The 18,853-nt window shown below is 36.2% G+C and overlaps 3 protein-coding genes across 3 annotated transcripts; 1 reads left to right on the plus strand and 2 right to left on the minus strand.

The window, feature by feature from the left end:
* Nucleotides 1-8,613: 8,613 nt before the first annotated feature.
* ColSpa_11540 (uncharacterized protein) lies at nucleotides 8,614-8,973 on the minus strand (the record flags this gene model as incomplete). The annotated part of the gene is made up of 1 exon (XM_049277752.1): nucleotides 8,614-8,973. One exon carries the CDS (start codon nucleotides 8,971-8,973, stop codon nucleotides 8,614-8,616), a length of 360 nt encoding a protein of 119 aa, XP_049133709.1.
* A 5,002-nt stretch (nucleotides 8,974-13,975) lies between these two features.
* ColSpa_11541 (uncharacterized protein) lies at nucleotides 13,976-14,209 on the minus strand (the record flags this gene model as incomplete). Its single annotated transcript, XM_049277753.1, has 1 exon — nucleotides 13,976-14,209. The coding sequence occupies one exon, from the start codon at nucleotides 14,207-14,209 to the stop codon at nucleotides 13,976-13,978; it is 234 nt and encodes a 77-aa protein (XP_049133710.1).
* A 3,411-nt stretch (nucleotides 14,210-17,620) lies between these two features.
* ColSpa_11542 (cellulose-growth-specific protein) lies at nucleotides 17,621-18,492 on the plus strand (the record flags this gene model as incomplete). The annotated part of the gene is made up of 4 exons (XM_049277754.1): nucleotides 17,621-17,656; nucleotides 17,684-17,851; nucleotides 17,960-18,199; nucleotides 18,283-18,492. 4 exons carry the CDS (start codon nucleotides 17,621-17,623, stop codon nucleotides 18,490-18,492), a joined length of 654 nt encoding a protein of 217 aa, XP_049133711.1.
* Nucleotides 18,493-18,853: the final 361 nt, after the last annotated feature.

Here is an 18,853-nt window from a genome sequence, read left to right on the forward strand (position 1 = left end):
TTTTCTTTCTAAAAGGTAGGAATATCTTAGGCTTATATTCTTTTCTTGATATCTTATTAGTAATATGATTATCTAATAAAATAATCTTATCTGGAATCTAGGAGTTGGTTTTCTGGAATCTAGGGTTAACTAGATCTAAGGCTGGAATTCTAGGGTTAACTAGATCTAAGACTTAGAATTCTAGGGTTAACCTGATTCTTATAAGCCTATCTTATATATAGACAAGTTATATATAGTTATAAAGCTCTTATTTTACTTAATCTAAATATAGATATAGTAAGTTTATATAGTTATTAGATATAAAGATATAATTAGATAAGATAAGAGTTCTTATAATAAATCTTATTCTTAGTAAAAGAATACACTAGAATTCTTTAATACCTTTCTTAGGACTTTTAAGCCTATTAAAAAGACGTCTTCTTTAGTACCTTAAGACAATAATCTTACTAGTCTCTTTGGTTTAATATACCTCTTCTTAGATACTAGTATACTACAAGACTAGCTAGGCTTCTCTACTATATTAACCCTAGAAGGTAATATAATAAAGCTATCTCTTAAGCCTAATCAGGCTTAGAATATAAATAATAAAAAAAAGGTTAGTAATACTAAGTCTAAGGCCACTATAAAGCCCACACTCTTATACTACCCCCTTAACCTTAAGTAATTATTTAATATAGCTTTTATTATATATATAAAAGCTAAAAAATAATAAAATACTTATAAAAAAGCCTTATTTAATATATAAAAGTAATACTATAAGCTAAAAAAGTATAAAATTAAGTCTATTACTAACTATACTAAAAATAAATATATTAATATATTTAAAAACCCTTATAAAATAATAGTAATATAATAATACTCTTAGTAGCTATTTCTATAACCTATAATTACACTTAGATAAAAGGGTTATAAGCAGTATAATTAGAAACAAAAGTAAGATACTAAGTTTAAAGAGAAGCGTCTTAAGGCTAAGAGAAAAGCAGCTTATAACAAAGTAAATAGCTTAAGATACTTTTTTTACTACTACTAAGAGAATATTATAGGTCTAATTAGAAAAGATATAATAAAAAGGATTAGTTTTTGCTTTTATATATTATTTACTTTTATACTTTTATACTTTTTTTTTTAATATATTATATAAAAAAAAAAACTAAGAGATAATTAAAAAAAAGTAAGGTTTTATGTTTTTATTTTTCCTTTTATTAGCTTATAAATATAATTATAAGCTTAATTAAATATAACTAAATAAAACCCTTTTAAGTACAAAAAGAGGCTTTAGTTAGATACTATTATAGAAATTAAAATCTTATTATTAAGTAAATAAATAAGCTTAATATCTTTAAATAAGTACTTAAATAAATATAAATAAATTTATTACTTTAATATCTAAATAAGATATATAATAAATAACTATTACTTTATTTTCTTAAGCCTAACTAGACCTCTAAGGTCTAAGAGGGTATTCTTCTTCTCTAGAGATTATAACATATATATATATATACTACTTAGTAATAAAAGCAAATCTGAATAGACTATAAGACATAAAGGATACACTTTTCTAGTTTGCTTATAGCCTTAATTAGGCTAAGGAGGACCTGAAAAGAGTAGTATCTCATGGTCTAGGCGTTAAGGTAGTCACTTAGGGTAATTAGTCACTCCAGGTGTACTTGTGACGATACTAGGACCTTGGTGTTTGGTGTGGTTTGTGTGTTAACTGTCTACTTGCTGGCTTCCTTTATTCTATGCAGTTTTAATACCTTTTGTATAGTAAGTACTTAGCCTAGGTTTTTAAAAGGAGATTATGCTTTGTATGTAAATCACTTAAGCGTGTAGAGGTATACTAAAGCTAAAAACTACTTTAAGTAATCTTAAAGTATATTATATATATAAATAATTCTTTTCTAGCTTAAGAGTATTACTATAAGTTATTTTAAATAAGAAGTTTATATTATATAATATTAACTTTATAAATAAAAGATATTTTAATAATAAGAGTTATTTATAACTATTGTATAATAAACTATTAGATAATAAAGGATCTTTTTAATAACTTTAAAAAAATTAACTTTTATTATAACCTAGGTTTAATTATATAATATCTAAGAAAAGATGTTTTGTGTATAAAAAGAAAAGTTATTAGTTTATAAATTATTTAGATAAAGAATATAATTATATAAAAGACTAATACCTTTAAGTATATAGTATACTTAAATAAGAACTATAAAAAGATTTTATTTTATATTTTTTTAACTTTAAAAGAGAAAACTTAGTAGATAAATTATATAATAAAAAAAGAGAATTTATAGAAGATAAAAAGATATTAGCTTTCCTAATATCTTCTTTATTTTTTTATTATATAATAAAAGAGGATATTTTTTTATTACTAAAGACATTAAAGGCCTATTAATTCTTATTATATAATCCTTATATCTTATTATACTAAGAGGAACTATAGAATATAAGAGCAGTAAAGTTCTTTATTGTAAGGAAACTTTAAGTCCTTGTATATTTATAAGAGAACTTTTGTATAGTAATATTCTAGGGACTAGGATTAGTAAATATATAATTTAAGGTAAATAACTTAATTATATTAGTTAGTACTATAGAAATAGAGAATTAGCTTAGAAAGGTTATGTATTATATCCTTAATGCTTTTATTTTGTTCTTGTTTTTATTATATAATATAGATAAGTTAAGTATATATTTTAATAATATTAATAATATGATTATATAGTAAGATAGAAAACCTATCCTAGTTATATAGAAATAAGGTTACCTATTCTTCAGTCTTAGTTATATAGAGGCTAGTATGTTCTTTATAAAAGAATAACTTTAAAGGCTTTATAGATAATTTAGATATTCTTATATAAATTGTCTTTATTACCTTTTAAAAAAGGCTAAGTATTATAATATTAATATTAATATTCTAGAAAAAGTCTAAAAGTTTTATTATTATTATTAATTATATAACTTAGTACTAAAAAGGGTTAAGTTCATATTTAAAGATAAAAGCTACTTTAACTATAAAATAGTTATAAATATTATATAACTAAGAGATAAGAATGCCTTATATATTATTAATATAAAAATAAGCTTCTAAGGAGCTATTTTTCTAAAGTCCTTATTTGTATAAGATATATGGAATACATTTTATAAGTACTAGATTAGTATATATATTAGTTTACTAGATTATATTATATATGACCTAGGTATAAATTTTATATTAATAAAATTTAGGAATTATGTTAATATTATAGGTATATTATGTGAAGAAATACTAGTAGAAGTCTATTAGGTAATAGATAAGATAAAAAGAGCTTATGCTCTTTTAAGGTATATATATAATATTTTGTATACTAAGCTTAGGTATAATATAGATAAAAAAACTATTCTTTAAATAGCTATGAAGGTATTAAATAATATAGCTGGTTTATATAGTATTATATTTATATTACTTATTTTTAGTATATATCTAAGAATTAATAAGGACTTACTTTTATTACTTAAAATTATTTAAAGGGTAAAAATAATTTAGAAAGTAATGAAAATGCTTTAAAGTATTTATATAAAAGTAGAGATTAATTGTGTAATTAACACTAGAAATAGCCTTAACCTTTAAAGTATATTATTACTATTAATCTAAAGTAAGGTTCTAGTATAGAGAGAAAATAAGGGATAGACTAGACTATATAAAGTCTAGGCTATAGAAGGCTATATAGTAATAGTTAAGATGGTTAATAGTCTTATATAGTTTTATGTAATATATGTTAAACTATACTATTAAGATATAGTATAATTAGATTTAGATATTATATGACTTATTCTTTAAAAATAGTTAAATAAAAAAAGAAGACTAAAGAAAGGCTAGAGAAGAGCTATATAATAATTACTATATATTAATTAAGTATTTTTATTTTAAAAAAAAAAAGACTATAAGGAGTTAATAGAAAAGTTATAGCTTAATAATATAATTATAATACTAGGTGTTTTATATAAAGAGTTAAACTAAATAGAAATAAATAACTTTATTAACTAGGAAGTTTTTATCTTTATATTATATAATCTAAAAAAGTATAATTACCTTTATATTTATAAGATATAAATAGTATAAGAGATTAAGAACTTATTATTTAAGTTATATAAGAAGTTAAGACTTGTTATATAAGGGTATAGGGACTAAGAGAAAGAAGAACTCTTAACCTAGGTATCTATTATTTAATAGATAAGCTAAAGGCTTATACTTACAATTAGACTTATTTTTATGTAAGACTATAAATATAAAGAGGAACTTAGAGATATAACCTAGGTATATATATAATCAGATAATCATTTAACTAGGATAATTATTGTATAATTACTTAAGGAGTTAGAAGATAAATACTTTAAGAATATACTTCTTTATATCTTAAAACTACTATATAGCTTAGTAGAGTTAAGCCTATACTAATATAAAACTTATTTTAAGTATTATAAAAAAGATCTAAAAATAATAGAGTTAATATATAATTTATGCTTGCTATATATAACAGAAGGACTAGATACCTTTAGGATTATAGCTATATAAATAGATAATATACTTAGCTTTATTATATTTATTTTTTCTTAGAGAAAAAAAGAAGAGCTAAGAAGAAAAGGACTTTATATAAAACTAAAGACTATTTTATTACTTAATAATGAAATTAACTTTAATAGAGAAAGGATTTAATTATATAATAATTATATTACTTTTACTTAAAAAGGCTAGGTAAAGTACCTGAAACTTGTTAATTTTAATATATATAATGTATATTAGTAGTATATTTTTTAAAGGGTAAGAGGAGTATATTTTGTATTTATTTGTTAACTAGAGGTATTATATGACCTGTTAACTGTAGCCTAAACTAAGGAACTTAATAAGAAGGATATTAAAGCTTTGAATGTATAACTTTAGTAGTAAATCAATAACTTTATATAAGGTCTTATATATATCTCTTTTGATTTTTATTATGTAAAGATATATATCTTTATAGATAAATTATTTGTAAATAACTTAGATTTATTGTTATAACTTGGATTTATTATTATATTAGCTGAGGAAATAGCTTATATAATAATAGACTTTTAGATTAAAAGAAATATTATATACTAGAGTTTAATAAAATATAAGAGAGTTATATAAAGTGTACTTATAAGTAAGTTATATAGGATAACTATAGGATTTGATAGTGGGATATTTCTTAGTATGATACTTATTAAGATCCTTTGTATATTATAACTTCTAAGGATTTTAGTTATTATTTGTTTAGACTTATGATTTCTGTATAAGTGTTTTATATGACTAGGTATAATAAATAAAAAGAGGCTTATGATTAATATTATAAGTCTATATAAGTTATATAAAAAAAAAAGATCTTAGAAGTAAGATAGATTAATAGGAAAAATAACTCTATTAACGTTTTTACTAAGAAATTACTAAACTTAGTATTTAAATAATTAATTATAATAAATATATTAAAGATTTAAATTAAGGTATATATTAAAAGATTAAAAGAAAATATTTAATAATTAATTTATATAACTTTATTATTATATATTACTAATTATCTAAAAATGAGGTATAACCTTAAGAAAATATCTAATATATTTAATTACTATTAATTCTGATTTTAATATTAGATTATACTTTTATTATATTTATAACCTTTTTGAATTATTATATTATATAATTTATCTGATTATTGTATAAGATTTCAGGGAAAAGAAGTTGTGTAATTACTCTTTATTAATAACCATAAGGCTAGTAAAAGTGCTAAGGAAGCAACTGCCCTTATTAATGTTTTTATTAAGCTTATTGCTAGGCGTATAAGACTTATAAGCATTAGTGATATTAAGAGCTTTGTAGTTACTAGGGCTGTTGTTGTTATCATTATTATTATTATTGCCTAGGTTATTAGACAAATTAATATCTTAACTATAGTAGGTACAGTAAGTGTTGTGTAACTACTAGATACACTTAGCGTAGGTGTTATTTTGAAAGGTAGGAATATAGGTATATTAGTAGAAGCATAAGAAGTTAATAGTTATATATTTATTGTTATAAGTAATAGTTATATAACTATAAGACTAAACTAAGACTATAAGAAAATAGTTTTAATAGTAGATAATATTAATAATAAACTGCTAGATAAAAGTGTTGCTAATAATGTAAATCTTAATATTATGTAATAGTATATTAATAATAAGATGCTCCTTATTCTATAGTTAAGGTTAATATATAAAGATAAGGTAAGAACAAAAGTAATATATATTAATAGCTAAAGCTAATAAAAGAGTATAATTATTAGTATTACTAGTTAAAAGATAAAGCTAATGATTACTAGATATATTAGTATATATATTGATGTTACTAAAGATTAAACTATTAAAGGTAATAAGAGATATAATAGATTAATTATATAAGGTGTTATTAATAAATTAGTAAGAGGAAATATATAAAAGGAAATCTTATGTATAAGAAGTTATTATTAGAGTTAATTAAGGAAAAAGAGGAAGATTATTGTTAATTAATTATATAAAAAAATAATATATATAAAGAGTAAAAAAGAAAAAAAAAAGGAAAAGAAAAATAAGTAAAAAAGGTTTTAAATACTTAAACTTATTATATAAAAAAAGAAAAGTATATTAATAGTAGAAGTAGAAGTAAAGTTAATAAGGAAAGAAGGAACTTTACTAATATATAACTTGTTTATTTAACTAAGTAAGAAGAGAATAAATAGTTACTTAGAGTTTTAATATTAGTGATTTATTGTATTATATAAATGGTTTAACTTATAGGGTTATATAATAAGGTTATTAATGTTATAATTAGTGTAACCTGATTAGATATTGTAGGGAGTTATATAGTTATAAAAGAAAAAGTTGTGAGTGTTGGAATAATAGTACTAGCTGGTTATATAACATGCATGACTTAGGGATATATATCATGGTAGAGGGTATAGACTAGATATTTGGCTCTTGGTTAACTATTAAGGGGATCAAAAGTATATTCATGCTGAACTGACTTAGGGATATATAAGATCATATATTTTGTATATGAAAGCTAAGTCTTGCAGTTAGGAAGATAATTACGGAAAATATATCTTTGGTTTACCTTAACTTTAACCTGAGTATGATTATACAAACGGGTTCTCTCAGGAAGAGAGAATCCATTCAACAAATTTAGAATATTAGTATAAGGTTAACTAAGAGCTTAGCCTAGAGTGCCTATAGATAGGTAGAATAATTTAATTCTATGGTAGGATTATGTTGAGGGGTCAAGAGGAAAGAGCTTACCTTGTGCTTATTGCAGCAGGGTAAAAGCACGTAAGCGTAGGGCTCTTACTAAGATCACTAGGAATAGCCTTACTATATAGTGAAGATAATTTTGCTGTAGCTACTTGACTTATGACGTAGCCTTTTATAAAAAAAGAAATTACTGGTACCTCTGGCATAGGCAAAAATAGGCGTAAATAGAAGTACTGTACATTTTGCTCCTTTTACAAGGACATTATTGGCTACTACCCTGCACGTGCAGCTTTATCGCCGTCGAGGGGATACCTTGCTCTTAAAAGCTCGTTTGACGTTCGTAAATTTCCTCTAGCCCTGCCGTAAATAGTCGTAAGCTTACCTCTATGTTTCATTATGAAGTCAAGCATTAGTCGACTGGCTTAGCAGACGACACTTAGGCCCCAACATTGTTTAGAAAGCGTACTAGTACGAAGGTTGAGACCACCTACACTAGAACCGTTTTTCTCACTGTGGCCGACTTTGAATATCGCTAGTTTGGGCAGTGGGACTTAGATAGCCACTGACGTTTCCCTCTTTTCTTGAGGTGTTCCGGTTGTGGGTAATTGATGTTAGCTCTCATATACACAGGTCAGCTTTTGTTCATAAAACCCTACGCAATGAGAATATAGATTACTGGTTGCTCTATACAAAGCTTAAACCAGCATATCTTTTAGTTCGACTACTCGAAAAACCTTTCCAAGGCAGTTCGGCTTGTTAAAGCAAATATTACACTAGTACAACCTTGACGGAAGTAAATCAATCCTAGCAAGTATTGAGTATATACTCAGGACAGATTTTGCTAGCTAAATACATGAAATCTAACAATATGTGTATGTTACGGTCAGATATCCGACAATGATGTTTTCTGCTAAAAAGTAGCTGAGATCGATACACAGCAACAGTATGTAGGTCTCGTTGGTAGTCTTGGTAGTCTGTTGATGTCCGTGATCAGTTATACAACTCGAGGAATGGGTAGCGAGAATAGCTTCACAACAGAGGGATAGTTAAGAGATACTTAGAAGAGATTGAGCCATGAGTTGATTACTGGAGAGTTATGGAAGGTATCTAACTAGTTCTTGGTGTGGGATCTTACATCAAGCCTCCGCCTCGATCCGTTGTTGTTGTTGTGTGATATCCTGGATGTCAGGTGCGATGATCCAAGAATCGCGGCCTACAAGTGCTGCGCCGCTCAAGTAATCGACTTTGGGTGGAGCTCATAGCCCTGTATCTTGTTGGGCCGTAACACCTGGCATCTAAGACCACACAATGTCCGCCACAGTGACCACTTATCACAATACCCTCGCCGCATTAACCACCGCCTACATTCCTGATATTGTTCTGGGCACCGTCGGGAAAAATTTGGCACCATCCCTTGGCGTTTTCATTGGACGGGTCGTATTGGTATTTCGTTGTTGATCCGTCTTTGAAAGTAACAAACATGACGGCGGTGTGAGAGTGCATATCACCGTCAAAGTACATCCATCCGTTATCCTGAACGACTCCACTTCCGCTCTGGGCGTTCCAGCTCCAGTGGCCGTTGTTGCTGTTGTAATAGCGATAAGTGATTGCCGGTTGAAAGTTGAGATCAAAATCGCTGTGGTAGCAATAGTCCGCGTGGGTAGGAAGAGCGGTTGCTAGAAGGAGCAAGATACCGTGATAGAACTGCATGGTGGAAACAGTTGTTGTACCTGTATCTGTACGTGTTAGGATAGTTATAACAAATTTGAATTTATTAACATACGAGATGAACTAAATGTGCGTTTGTTGGTAGAGGTTTGAACCTGATAAAAGTCTGGGGCAAGATCTTTCCTATTTCTTGAGCAGGACATGTTAAATAGTAAACTTGAATGCGCCTGAAGTCTACATTCCAAGTATACACGTGTAGTTAATTAGTAAGTTAAGGCTCTTGAACACCTATGGATCAAACACGTGTTAATCAGACAAATGTGCGAGGCAGAACAGGCCCGATTGAAAGAAATAATACGTACAGATTCAGATGGTTAATTGAGACCCCACTCCTTATGCTAGACGACAGGTGACAAAAACAATGCCTTAGGGCTAAGCGTAAAAGTTAGTTAGAGTTCGGGGGTATTCTATACTACAATCGATCTATCTATTGCTTATTCCTCTAATAGTAGGCACAGTTGACCCCGTATCGCGAGGTAATATATATTAAAAGCTGGAACTCTCGTTTGCTTTATAAGCCTATCGCATGGCATCGCTGAGAGCCTGCCGTACACAGTAGAGTCATGAGGTTGAAAGTGGTTTGTATTCTCTAAGTGTATTTCATCGCGAGGCCGCTTATAAAATCAGGGGTCGCTGACAAAGCTGGGCGAGGTCGCGTGGAAAGTAAAGGTGGTCCATCTGGGCAGAATCGACTTACACCACGATAATAGCGTGGCAAATAGAATGTAAGAGCCTGCTTGGCACTTTACGAATGATAAGACAAGTGACGGGTCGACAAGTTTCAGGGGACAAGTGATGTAAGGCAGCCAGCTACTATACCTAGCCTTTTCCCCCGTCATACAGAGACTTCCGTAGAACCCGTGGTTTACTGACTGACCCAATTAGGCGGTATGCGAATGAATCTATACGCCCGCACGCAATGCCGTCCGAACCGTTAGCGCGCTAACCTCAAAGCTCCGTACACTTATGCCTCAATTATTGAACTTTAAACTATCAATAAAGGCTTTGAAAAAACCTCATTGCTAATCTCGTTTATTGATAGTATCTTTTAGGTATATAAATGCCGCATTGCAATAACTCTGTTAGATATAAAGAGCTCTCTGAAACCCTCTTATCTAGTATTTTCAACCTAAACCGTGAGTCTTCAGGTTCGTTACACTTGATATACAGTCCTAAATTCAGTTAATGCCACTCGCTTAATTAGAAGTAACGGTGTAAAGCAACTATACGTTACTGGTTCGCCTAATATGCTATCCTGGTAGCACCATGTTCTCTCACCGCTTGTCAAATTTCTCCGTTTATACTACACAGATACCTTGAATCTTATCGATATTTTATTATTATCTTGATTAGGATGTAGCAGACTGAAGAGAAAATTGTCTTTAACTCTTTTGTCAGTCAGACGATTGACTATTCATTTGAATACACTGTCGCAAAAAGGTTAACGTATACGGCAAGAATACGATTTCCTTACCACTCTTCATTGGCCATGTCCTGTTGCGCAAAACAAGCAACAACAAAAGAAATTGGATCAGGAGGACGATGACGAGGGCTTGGAGACAGTGTTTATGTTTATCAGTGGGGGTGGTAAATGGGGCTTGACTCAACATATTGGTGCAACGGGCCTCAGATCAGGCCTAGTCTTTAAACAGCAGAATTTGGCAGTAGCTAGGTAGTTTCGGATTGCATTTTGCGGCTAAAGCGGATTTGATATGGGTGACGAGTCAGGGATCAACCAAAGAGACGTTCTACTTCGGCCGGTTGTTTTAGCTGTTGGGCCGCACGTCGGCAGCAATCGCCTTTGCCTATTCCCACTTTGGCGACCGTAAGGTGGACTTCAGCCTATGCATCCATCCAAATGATCTGTGGGCTTGCAACACATACTGAGACCACCTTGCAAGTGTTTCCATCAACAACACCGACTTTGTCCAGCTCCAAAGTTGGCTCTATGCACTTAATGGTAAAGGCTCGAGAATGGCAGAAGCTCGTCATTCAGGGCGCTTCTAGGTTGAACTTATCGGACCGCGTTGTCGAAGACCGAGCTAATTTCATCCCTGCCCGTCGTTCTTCCAAATACGGCATCAGCATTCGAAGGGGTGATTGGCAATTTGTCGCTAGTACAACATGTGGCCGCTAAGTATTGTGGGTTCGCCCCGCACCCTCCGGCCTAAAATGCCGGTTTGACCCCTTTGATTGTCCAAATGACCACGTGTATGTGATTGAATCAGCGGCATGACGCCGCTGATTTTACTGCAATGGTCGCTGCTATGCCCAGAGTTGGCGGCTCCGACTTTGGTCCGGTCGGGCGCCAGTAAGCTCCTTTCACAGTACATAGAGCCGAGATTATTCCCAGAGAGGATTCTTCTCACCTTGCGAAGATTGAGTACGGGTTCCGCAAGTATCTTGATTTGTTGAGGCTGCTGAGCCGGCGTAGAACCAGCGCCTACTCTTGAGAACTTTTGCCATTATCTCAACCTATGTCTTTCCCTGTCGTTGTTATGTAGAAACATCGACAATTAGGAGGTATAGTAGTGATTCCTTGGCCTGCTAGTGGCTATCGCCCTGCCTATGCCCTCATGGCTGTTTTCGCAGGCTTGTGAGGAGCGGCACAGGTGAGGTTCCCCTCTGATCTGGTGTCAGGTGTTGCAGCGTCAGCACCAGACAACCCTAAAAGTCAATTTAGCATTGTAAGCTCAGCATTTGAGTATGGACAAGGTTCAACAGCCTTCTTGCAACGTCAAGTAAGTCTAGCTTGGTGGAGACCCGGCCTGCACAACAGGGTGTCATCTTTTATAGCTGAGCCTCCATGGATCCAACCCCTGTTTCGTATCCATCTTGTCTTGCTGCAAATAGGAACAGCCACCAGTCGAAGGTTTTCTCGAGCCGGGGTCAGAAATCGCTTGCTTGCCTCGTATAATCAGACTATCTCTTATAACACTTACCGAGAGGCTTGAACAAATGAGCAAGAACACGCTAAACTAATTAGTCCACCGCTAATATGTTCGGAATAGGGGTTTCCCAATACTATGTGGGGTTGTTGCACAATTTATAATTACAAGCCTGATTTATCAAGAACGAGTTGGAGGGCTACTTAGGGTCACATTGTAGGCGTCGTTTGCCTTGCCGGCGGGATAATATTCAGATATTCAATCCGTGGCAAATACAGATCACGTATCGGCCTTGATTTGTGTGTTTTCAGCACGAACAGTCATCTATCCATTTAAACCTTTCAATTTCCTGGCTTCTCCAAGTGAGCGTTAGCCGTAGTTCTTTTCGTGTTGCGCGAGGAAATGAGAGATGAAATCGCCACAGCTTCCCAAGGCTTCAGGCTGTTTTAGACTTTGCACATCAGTTAGAGGTGGGTAGTCAAATGAGCGAGTAAGGCTGCAGCTAGTATCCTTTCATCAATCTAGGCGACGATGGCGCTGCGAGACCAGTTGAAGTCCACCTTCTGACGCTTGTCCTCATGCTTTTGTTGATTTGCAACGGAATTCATTGCTGCCCTTTGTTATCTACAATGGCAAGTCACTGTAGCAGCAGTGGTTCCCCTTAGATATTAGTCCTTTGCTGAATGGGAGTTCATTGTAACAGACAACGGCTGCACTACAGATGCTAATGTAATTAAATGGTTGCAAAAAGCGTTGATCCCTTAGAATACACCAGAAGATAGGAATGAGCCTGGGCTGCTAATTCTAAACAGCCACAACAGTCATAAGACAAAATACCGTATGTGGATATGCTATATTAATAACAGATATCCACTATTTCTGCCGCTGAATACATCACACGTCCTCCAACCTCTAGGCCAGTCAGTCTTTGGGCACCTGAAAACAGCCTATAGGAAGGATCTGGACCACCTGGCCCAGTGGAACTTTTCAACTATTTTAGGCGAAAGGGGCTTCATAGGCTGATATCAAAAGGCGCGCTTAGCTGCCATGACAGTCAGCAATGTTGAGGTGGTTGGAAAACAAGTGGATTATGGCCTATGTCTCTAGCTAAGCCGATAATGGTTCGTCTCCTCTTCTATCGGATTCCATTTACATTACCTCAAGAGACAGATAGAGCCTGTAAATCCCAGTCTGTATTTGCTCAGGCTGTCGATAGCAGGGGTTCTGCAACATCTGCTGTATCATGGTAGGCGTCCAAGAAGACTGCTGATCTAGAAGATTAACTAAGGTGATCAGCAAGCTTGCTGACAACGGCACCACACGGCGTCTATTGTTCAGAAATGTCCAAAGGGCTTTAAAGAGCAGGCTTTTCAGTTGGCTGCTACCCAGCAGCAAATTCGGCAGTGACAGACGCAATTCAACAACGCAAAGAATAGAAAATTCAAGATATACCCTACTACAAAGTTCGCCAACACCACGAATATCCAGCAGTCTCAAATTGATGCTGGCAATATTGAGGATAGTCTAGATGAGGCCAGCGAGTCTGAATCCCTTAGTGAGGCAAAGACGTGTATTGTGGTCTGTGGTGGGCACGTTATATAGCTAGTTGTAATTGATGGTTGTGTTGCGATGCTCTTGTTTTATGTCAACGTACACTTGGAAGTTTATTTTATACAGCGGGCCTGATAGAGTGCCTCTGGCCTTATCTTAAAGACCAATCCGTACGAAGACGGGACTTGGTTATTGCGTCGTGGTGTCAACAGCCCAACTTGATAGGTTATGTTTTGGATAGAGGCCTTGGCGCTATCTTTGCTGTAAAAATGGAAATTGAGGTGCGTTGTGGCGGTTGGTTTAGCGGAATGATTCTGAATCAATCACGCCTACTTCAGTGTCACCTTTTCTCTTCCGCCCTCTTGTTGCATTGTTTCGACGTCAAAAGTTGCCCAAACTGTTGCGTAAATTACTTCTCTTCGCTGAATCATATAGCTAATGCAAAACTCCTAACCCATTCGGGTATCCACTCGTGCGCCCTATGTTGTACAAAATCCTAGCTATGTAGGTTATGGTACACTAATCATAGCAGTTAGTGATATAATTTAGCAACGTCTGCGTCCGCCCATCATTCCGCCGCCTCCCATGCCGCGTCTGCCAAAACCGCCCCCGCCGAAGCCAGAACGAGGACCCATTCGGCCGCCGCCGCCCATCATTCCGCCGCCGCCCATGCCGCCACCGTGGTGGTGGTGGTGGGTCTGGACAACCGCCGGGCGGGGCCCGCCCATCATGCCGCCGCCGCCACCGTAAGTTCTGCGTCTGGATCCGCCGAAACACATATTGATATTCTGAAGTTTAGGCTTATTGTGTGGTGGTGATATGTGACTTTTGCAGGCTCGGAGGAGTGATTTGTTTGTAACGTAGAAGTTTAGTTATGGTATTTGTGTAGTAGTCAATGGGTTTAATTGGAGTTGAGACCGTTTTGGTCGGGAGTTGTTTGAAGGTGTTTGTGTTTCTTGTAAGTGAAAGGCAGAAACAATCTTGCTCTTCGTGGAAGAAACATTGTTTCTTATAGATGCAATTCCTGAGAAGCTCGCCAGCCCAGCATAATGCTTCAGAAGCCGTTGTGCGTCATTCCGTCCCGACTACAGAGCGCTAAGACGCCAACCGCTCTGGTCGGCACTAGGATGGGGTCACCAACTTGGCTTGTGTCATGAGGGGCCGCGCAATCGGTCTCCACAGAAGAACCTGGACCAACGTCACAGTGAGCCGCATTGAAATGCCCCCAGATCGCCAAGCGGCTCATGCCCCAGTGAGCTCCATGGCGAAAAAGGAACCCAAGGCTTATGCCAGTGGATTAACGTGTGGCTTGTCAGCGCTCAGCCATACCTAATACGCTTTGCAACAGTTGCATCACGTTTGTAAGTGCTGAGCCACACCAACTGACCCTCAGAGTTTCTCAACCATCGCCACTTCCCGATACTTCACAAAGGACAAGCCGGGCAAGTCACTCGAGCGTCGTAGGCGTGTGGCCAATTGGGACCGCCAACCTTGGAAGCCGGTTGGACGGCATTCTGTCCACGCTTGTGGTGGTCCCAAATTGCAGCGATAAGGCTTGGTGTCTTGGCCGACGTCTGTCCGTGGCCGACGTCTGTCCGTGGATGATGTCGATCCCCTTCATCCCTTGAAAGAGCACACCTTTTTTGCATTATCAAGGAGTTTGTGGACGAATTCTGTCGCCCAATGAGTTGTTTGGCTATTAAACGTCATCTGGAGGCTCGAGCGGATCCAGTTGTTCTAGACCGGGAGGCCAAGACCCTAAGATTTGTCGGGGTAGACGAGGTGCAAGGCTCGACGAAACGTCCAGGGCTTTTTCAGGGACCATTAATTGTTGGACCAGGACCCCTTTGCATCCATGTTTTTCCCTGGATGACGCAGGTCGTCCCATTTTTCGGTCACAACTTTTCCCGACGACAATGATTGCGTGTTTGCTTGCAAGCTATCACTGACAAGAGTCTAGCCATGCTTAAAGCTATTTCTAGTTCTGCATCAGCCTTAAAGAACATTCCAATAAATCCGATCAAATTATCCTTCATAGCAAGTCATGAAAGCAGCAGAAACATAAACATCTCGGTTTGACGCGCTCTCCACTTGGACCGCGGGGGTATCAACATCAGACTCCGTTTGGTCCCATGTATAAGTCCATCGCGAAGTATGGTGCTTTGAATGAAAAACCCAAATGCTTGTGCTACCAGACCACTGCCAAAAATAATTAGGGACTTGCCTTTGCGAATTTGGTAAAAATGAGCTAAGGTGTAAGCCAAGCACTCTCACTCTCTCAATGAGCCGGTTAATTTCCTTCTTTGGGTTCAATATTACATGCAAGCGTCCTTGAATTCTATGCATCACTAAGACCCGTTCTCATCAATGATGGAGTTTCCAGGCATCAAAGTATCGATTGGTAAGCTGTCATCGACTTCCACTGTCGTTTACCATAGAGTATTGGAAAACCCCGACGAAAGCAGCAAACTATGAGCGACAGTAACTTCTTCTGTAGTTAGCAACGGACTTGTGAATTAGAGCGTGTTATTTACCAAGAATGGGGCTATATAAACGTCCAAGGGCTTTATCGTGTACAAGTAGGGCCTGATTGACTGACCCAAGTCCTCAGCCCGAACACCCAGCTTGACGATATCATCATTCTACCTTTGATAGCATGATGTACGTTCTTAGTTCCATCCACTCAATACTTCCATGAGTTGCACTCAACTTGTATCACTCTGCATTCAATTTTACTTAAAGTTTCATGGAGGGGGAAACTTTAAATTTGTTGTTGTGCCTCGACAATTCCAGCTACAGTCCTAGACAGTATTCTCAAGCTGCATAGCAGAGTCTTTAATATGTGTTCCTATTCTTCTTGTCTGCCATCCAGTGTTTTAAAGACGTTTTTGCGATTGATTTCAACCTTATGACGTTTTCATGTATGTAACGATTCCATGTAGAGGCGAGGGAGCTGGCATATACACCCGTCCCATATTCCTAAAGGTCAGTGCGGAAATCTATGGGGCAAAGTAGTGACCTTTACCAGGGTCAGCACAGAGTCAATGCACTAATATTTCAATGTAAGGGAACAACATCCAAGTATTGGTACGCTAGACAGAACTTGAAGAAAAATTTTCCCTTTTATAATATCATCAATAGGTGACTGGTTCTCCTCTGAAGTAAAGTGCACTCTTCGCGACTTGGGCATAGTGTTTGCCAGGATGAAAATCATGCCTTTAGGCGTTGCCTGGGGCTCTTTAAACAGCTTCATGTAGCTTTACAAAGGCCAATGGTTGGAGCTTTCTATGCACTGGTTCACCAGGAACACAAACCTATTGGCTTGTCAACTATATCCTGGAATATCTTCTGTTTCTATCTCCTGTTTCTATCCTCTGCTTTATATTCGCACCAACTTTCAAGACTCTGGAAAAGGTATGCATGTTGGCGCCGGCTGCGTAGCAACCCATTATTGTCGTTACAAGATGAAGATGCAATGGCCGTTACACACGTCGGGATGCATACTCGGTGCAATTGAATCTAGGCTCTTGGTGACTCTGGTGCAGTGCAATAAATGCCAAGGGGTTTGTTTCCCTGGTTCCACCCACAAAGTCTTGGCACATTTCTTTGCAACAATACCCTACTTCGAAACTCTGGCGGAATTGATCCACATTATCATCTAAGGCAAACCCGACGAAATCGGACTAAACCCCTGCAGACAAAAGCTCTCTATCTGAAAGGCAAGTCGGTCCTACCGACCATGCGATAAAGAAAAACACGGGGTTTTGCATCTATTTAAGAAGAAACAGACTGATATCTGCTATAAGATAGTAAAAACTTTGAAGTCAGACTATATCTAGGGGGTCGTTAAGCTTCTATTTGTGTAGTAGATGTCATCGTGTCTTTCGACGCATCAAGGCATTACGGACACATTTAAATAGCCTTACAACCGTCCCACAGCATCACTGCATCATCATCATCACATTCATTTCAGTATACTGTTATTTCAGTTTTACTTCTTCAGAGCTTGCTCCTATCTTCTTTCTTCCTATTTTCCACTGCAAGTCGGTTTAACAACCCCCTGCAAAGACAGGATTCTTCTTTTCCCTCCTCAAACATATCATTGTTCATTCGTTCATTATGAAGAACACGAATTATGTTCTCCTTACGCTTCCCGCTCTATCGATGGGGCACTACCTGTTCCCCAGCTGATGCTCAACGGACAAGCGACGCAAGGCTACCAGTACGTACGTGAGCATGACAACGGTTTTCAGCCGTCCTGGAACGACGGCAAATTCTTGCAGAGCGATGACATTCGCTGCAACAAGGGCTCTGAGAACCACGCCAAGAACACCAAGGCAGCAAGTGTCATAGCGGGACAGGATGTTGTTGGTTTCACCACTAATATCCATACAAAGATTTATCACCCAGGGCCGCTTACGGTATGTTTGGATGTTGTTTTCTGTATCTCACCTTAGTGGCTCTTCCTAACTTTAAACCATACTTCAAACCGCAGTGTCCCTCTTTACTAACCTACTTCCGCGGAATAGATTCTTATGTCCAAGGCGCCGGGGGATGTCAGCGACTATGATGGCTCAGGTGACTGGTTCAAGGTGTACCAGCTCGGCTACAAGTCAGACTGGAACGGATCCGACTCTGGCTGGAACTCATACGGCAAGAATAAGTTTACGTTCAAACTGCCTGCTGAAATTCCTCAGGGGCAGTACCTGATGCGTATTGAGCATATGGCCACACACCCGCCTTACAAGGCCAAACAGTTCTTTTTGCAGGTGAGTTACTCCAAGACCTAGAAGTGATCAACTCCATGTTACCACAGGAGCCATAACCGCTAACTAGGTGTCTACCAATGCAGTGCGCCCACCTCGATGTAAAAAGTGACTACACCGGATCTGCTCCGGACTCGACTATCAAGCTCCCAGGTGGTTACACCATGGACAGCCCAGCTATTCAGTTCGATAGCTGGGCTGATCCTCGTCCTACTTGCATGACCATGCCTAGCCCCGACAAGATGTGGCCTAACGACAACAACTTTAACAAGATGTTGGACAATGGTGTGATCTAAAATGGGGGTCAAGTCCTGGAAAACGGATTGGGTCTTTGTATTGAGGTTTTATCTGAGGATTGTGCGATGCATGGGATTGAACTTACCATAACTGTACAAGATTGTTGTACAAGAATAAAATGAATTTCACAAACAAACAAACATGACGCTTCATATCATCTGGGAAAAGGATCCGTTGAACTGAAGGAGGTTGATCTGAGACTGGCATTGTGGTCATAGAGACTCTCCTTCTCTCTCTATAGAGTCTTTAATTTCTCAAAATCCGTTGCCGGCCAGATTGTCCAAGCTTTTTGTCATAGAGTCACCACTTAGGGTGGAAAAGACATAAGGAAAACGGCTTAGATTTCTATGTACAGGATTG

Source organism: Colletotrichum spaethianum, assembly GCF_022836535.1.
Source record: "Colletotrichum spaethianum MAFF 239500 DNA, contig47, whole genome shotgun sequence".
NCBI lineage: Eukaryota > Fungi > Ascomycota > Sordariomycetes > Glomerellales > Glomerellaceae > Colletotrichum > Colletotrichum spaethianum.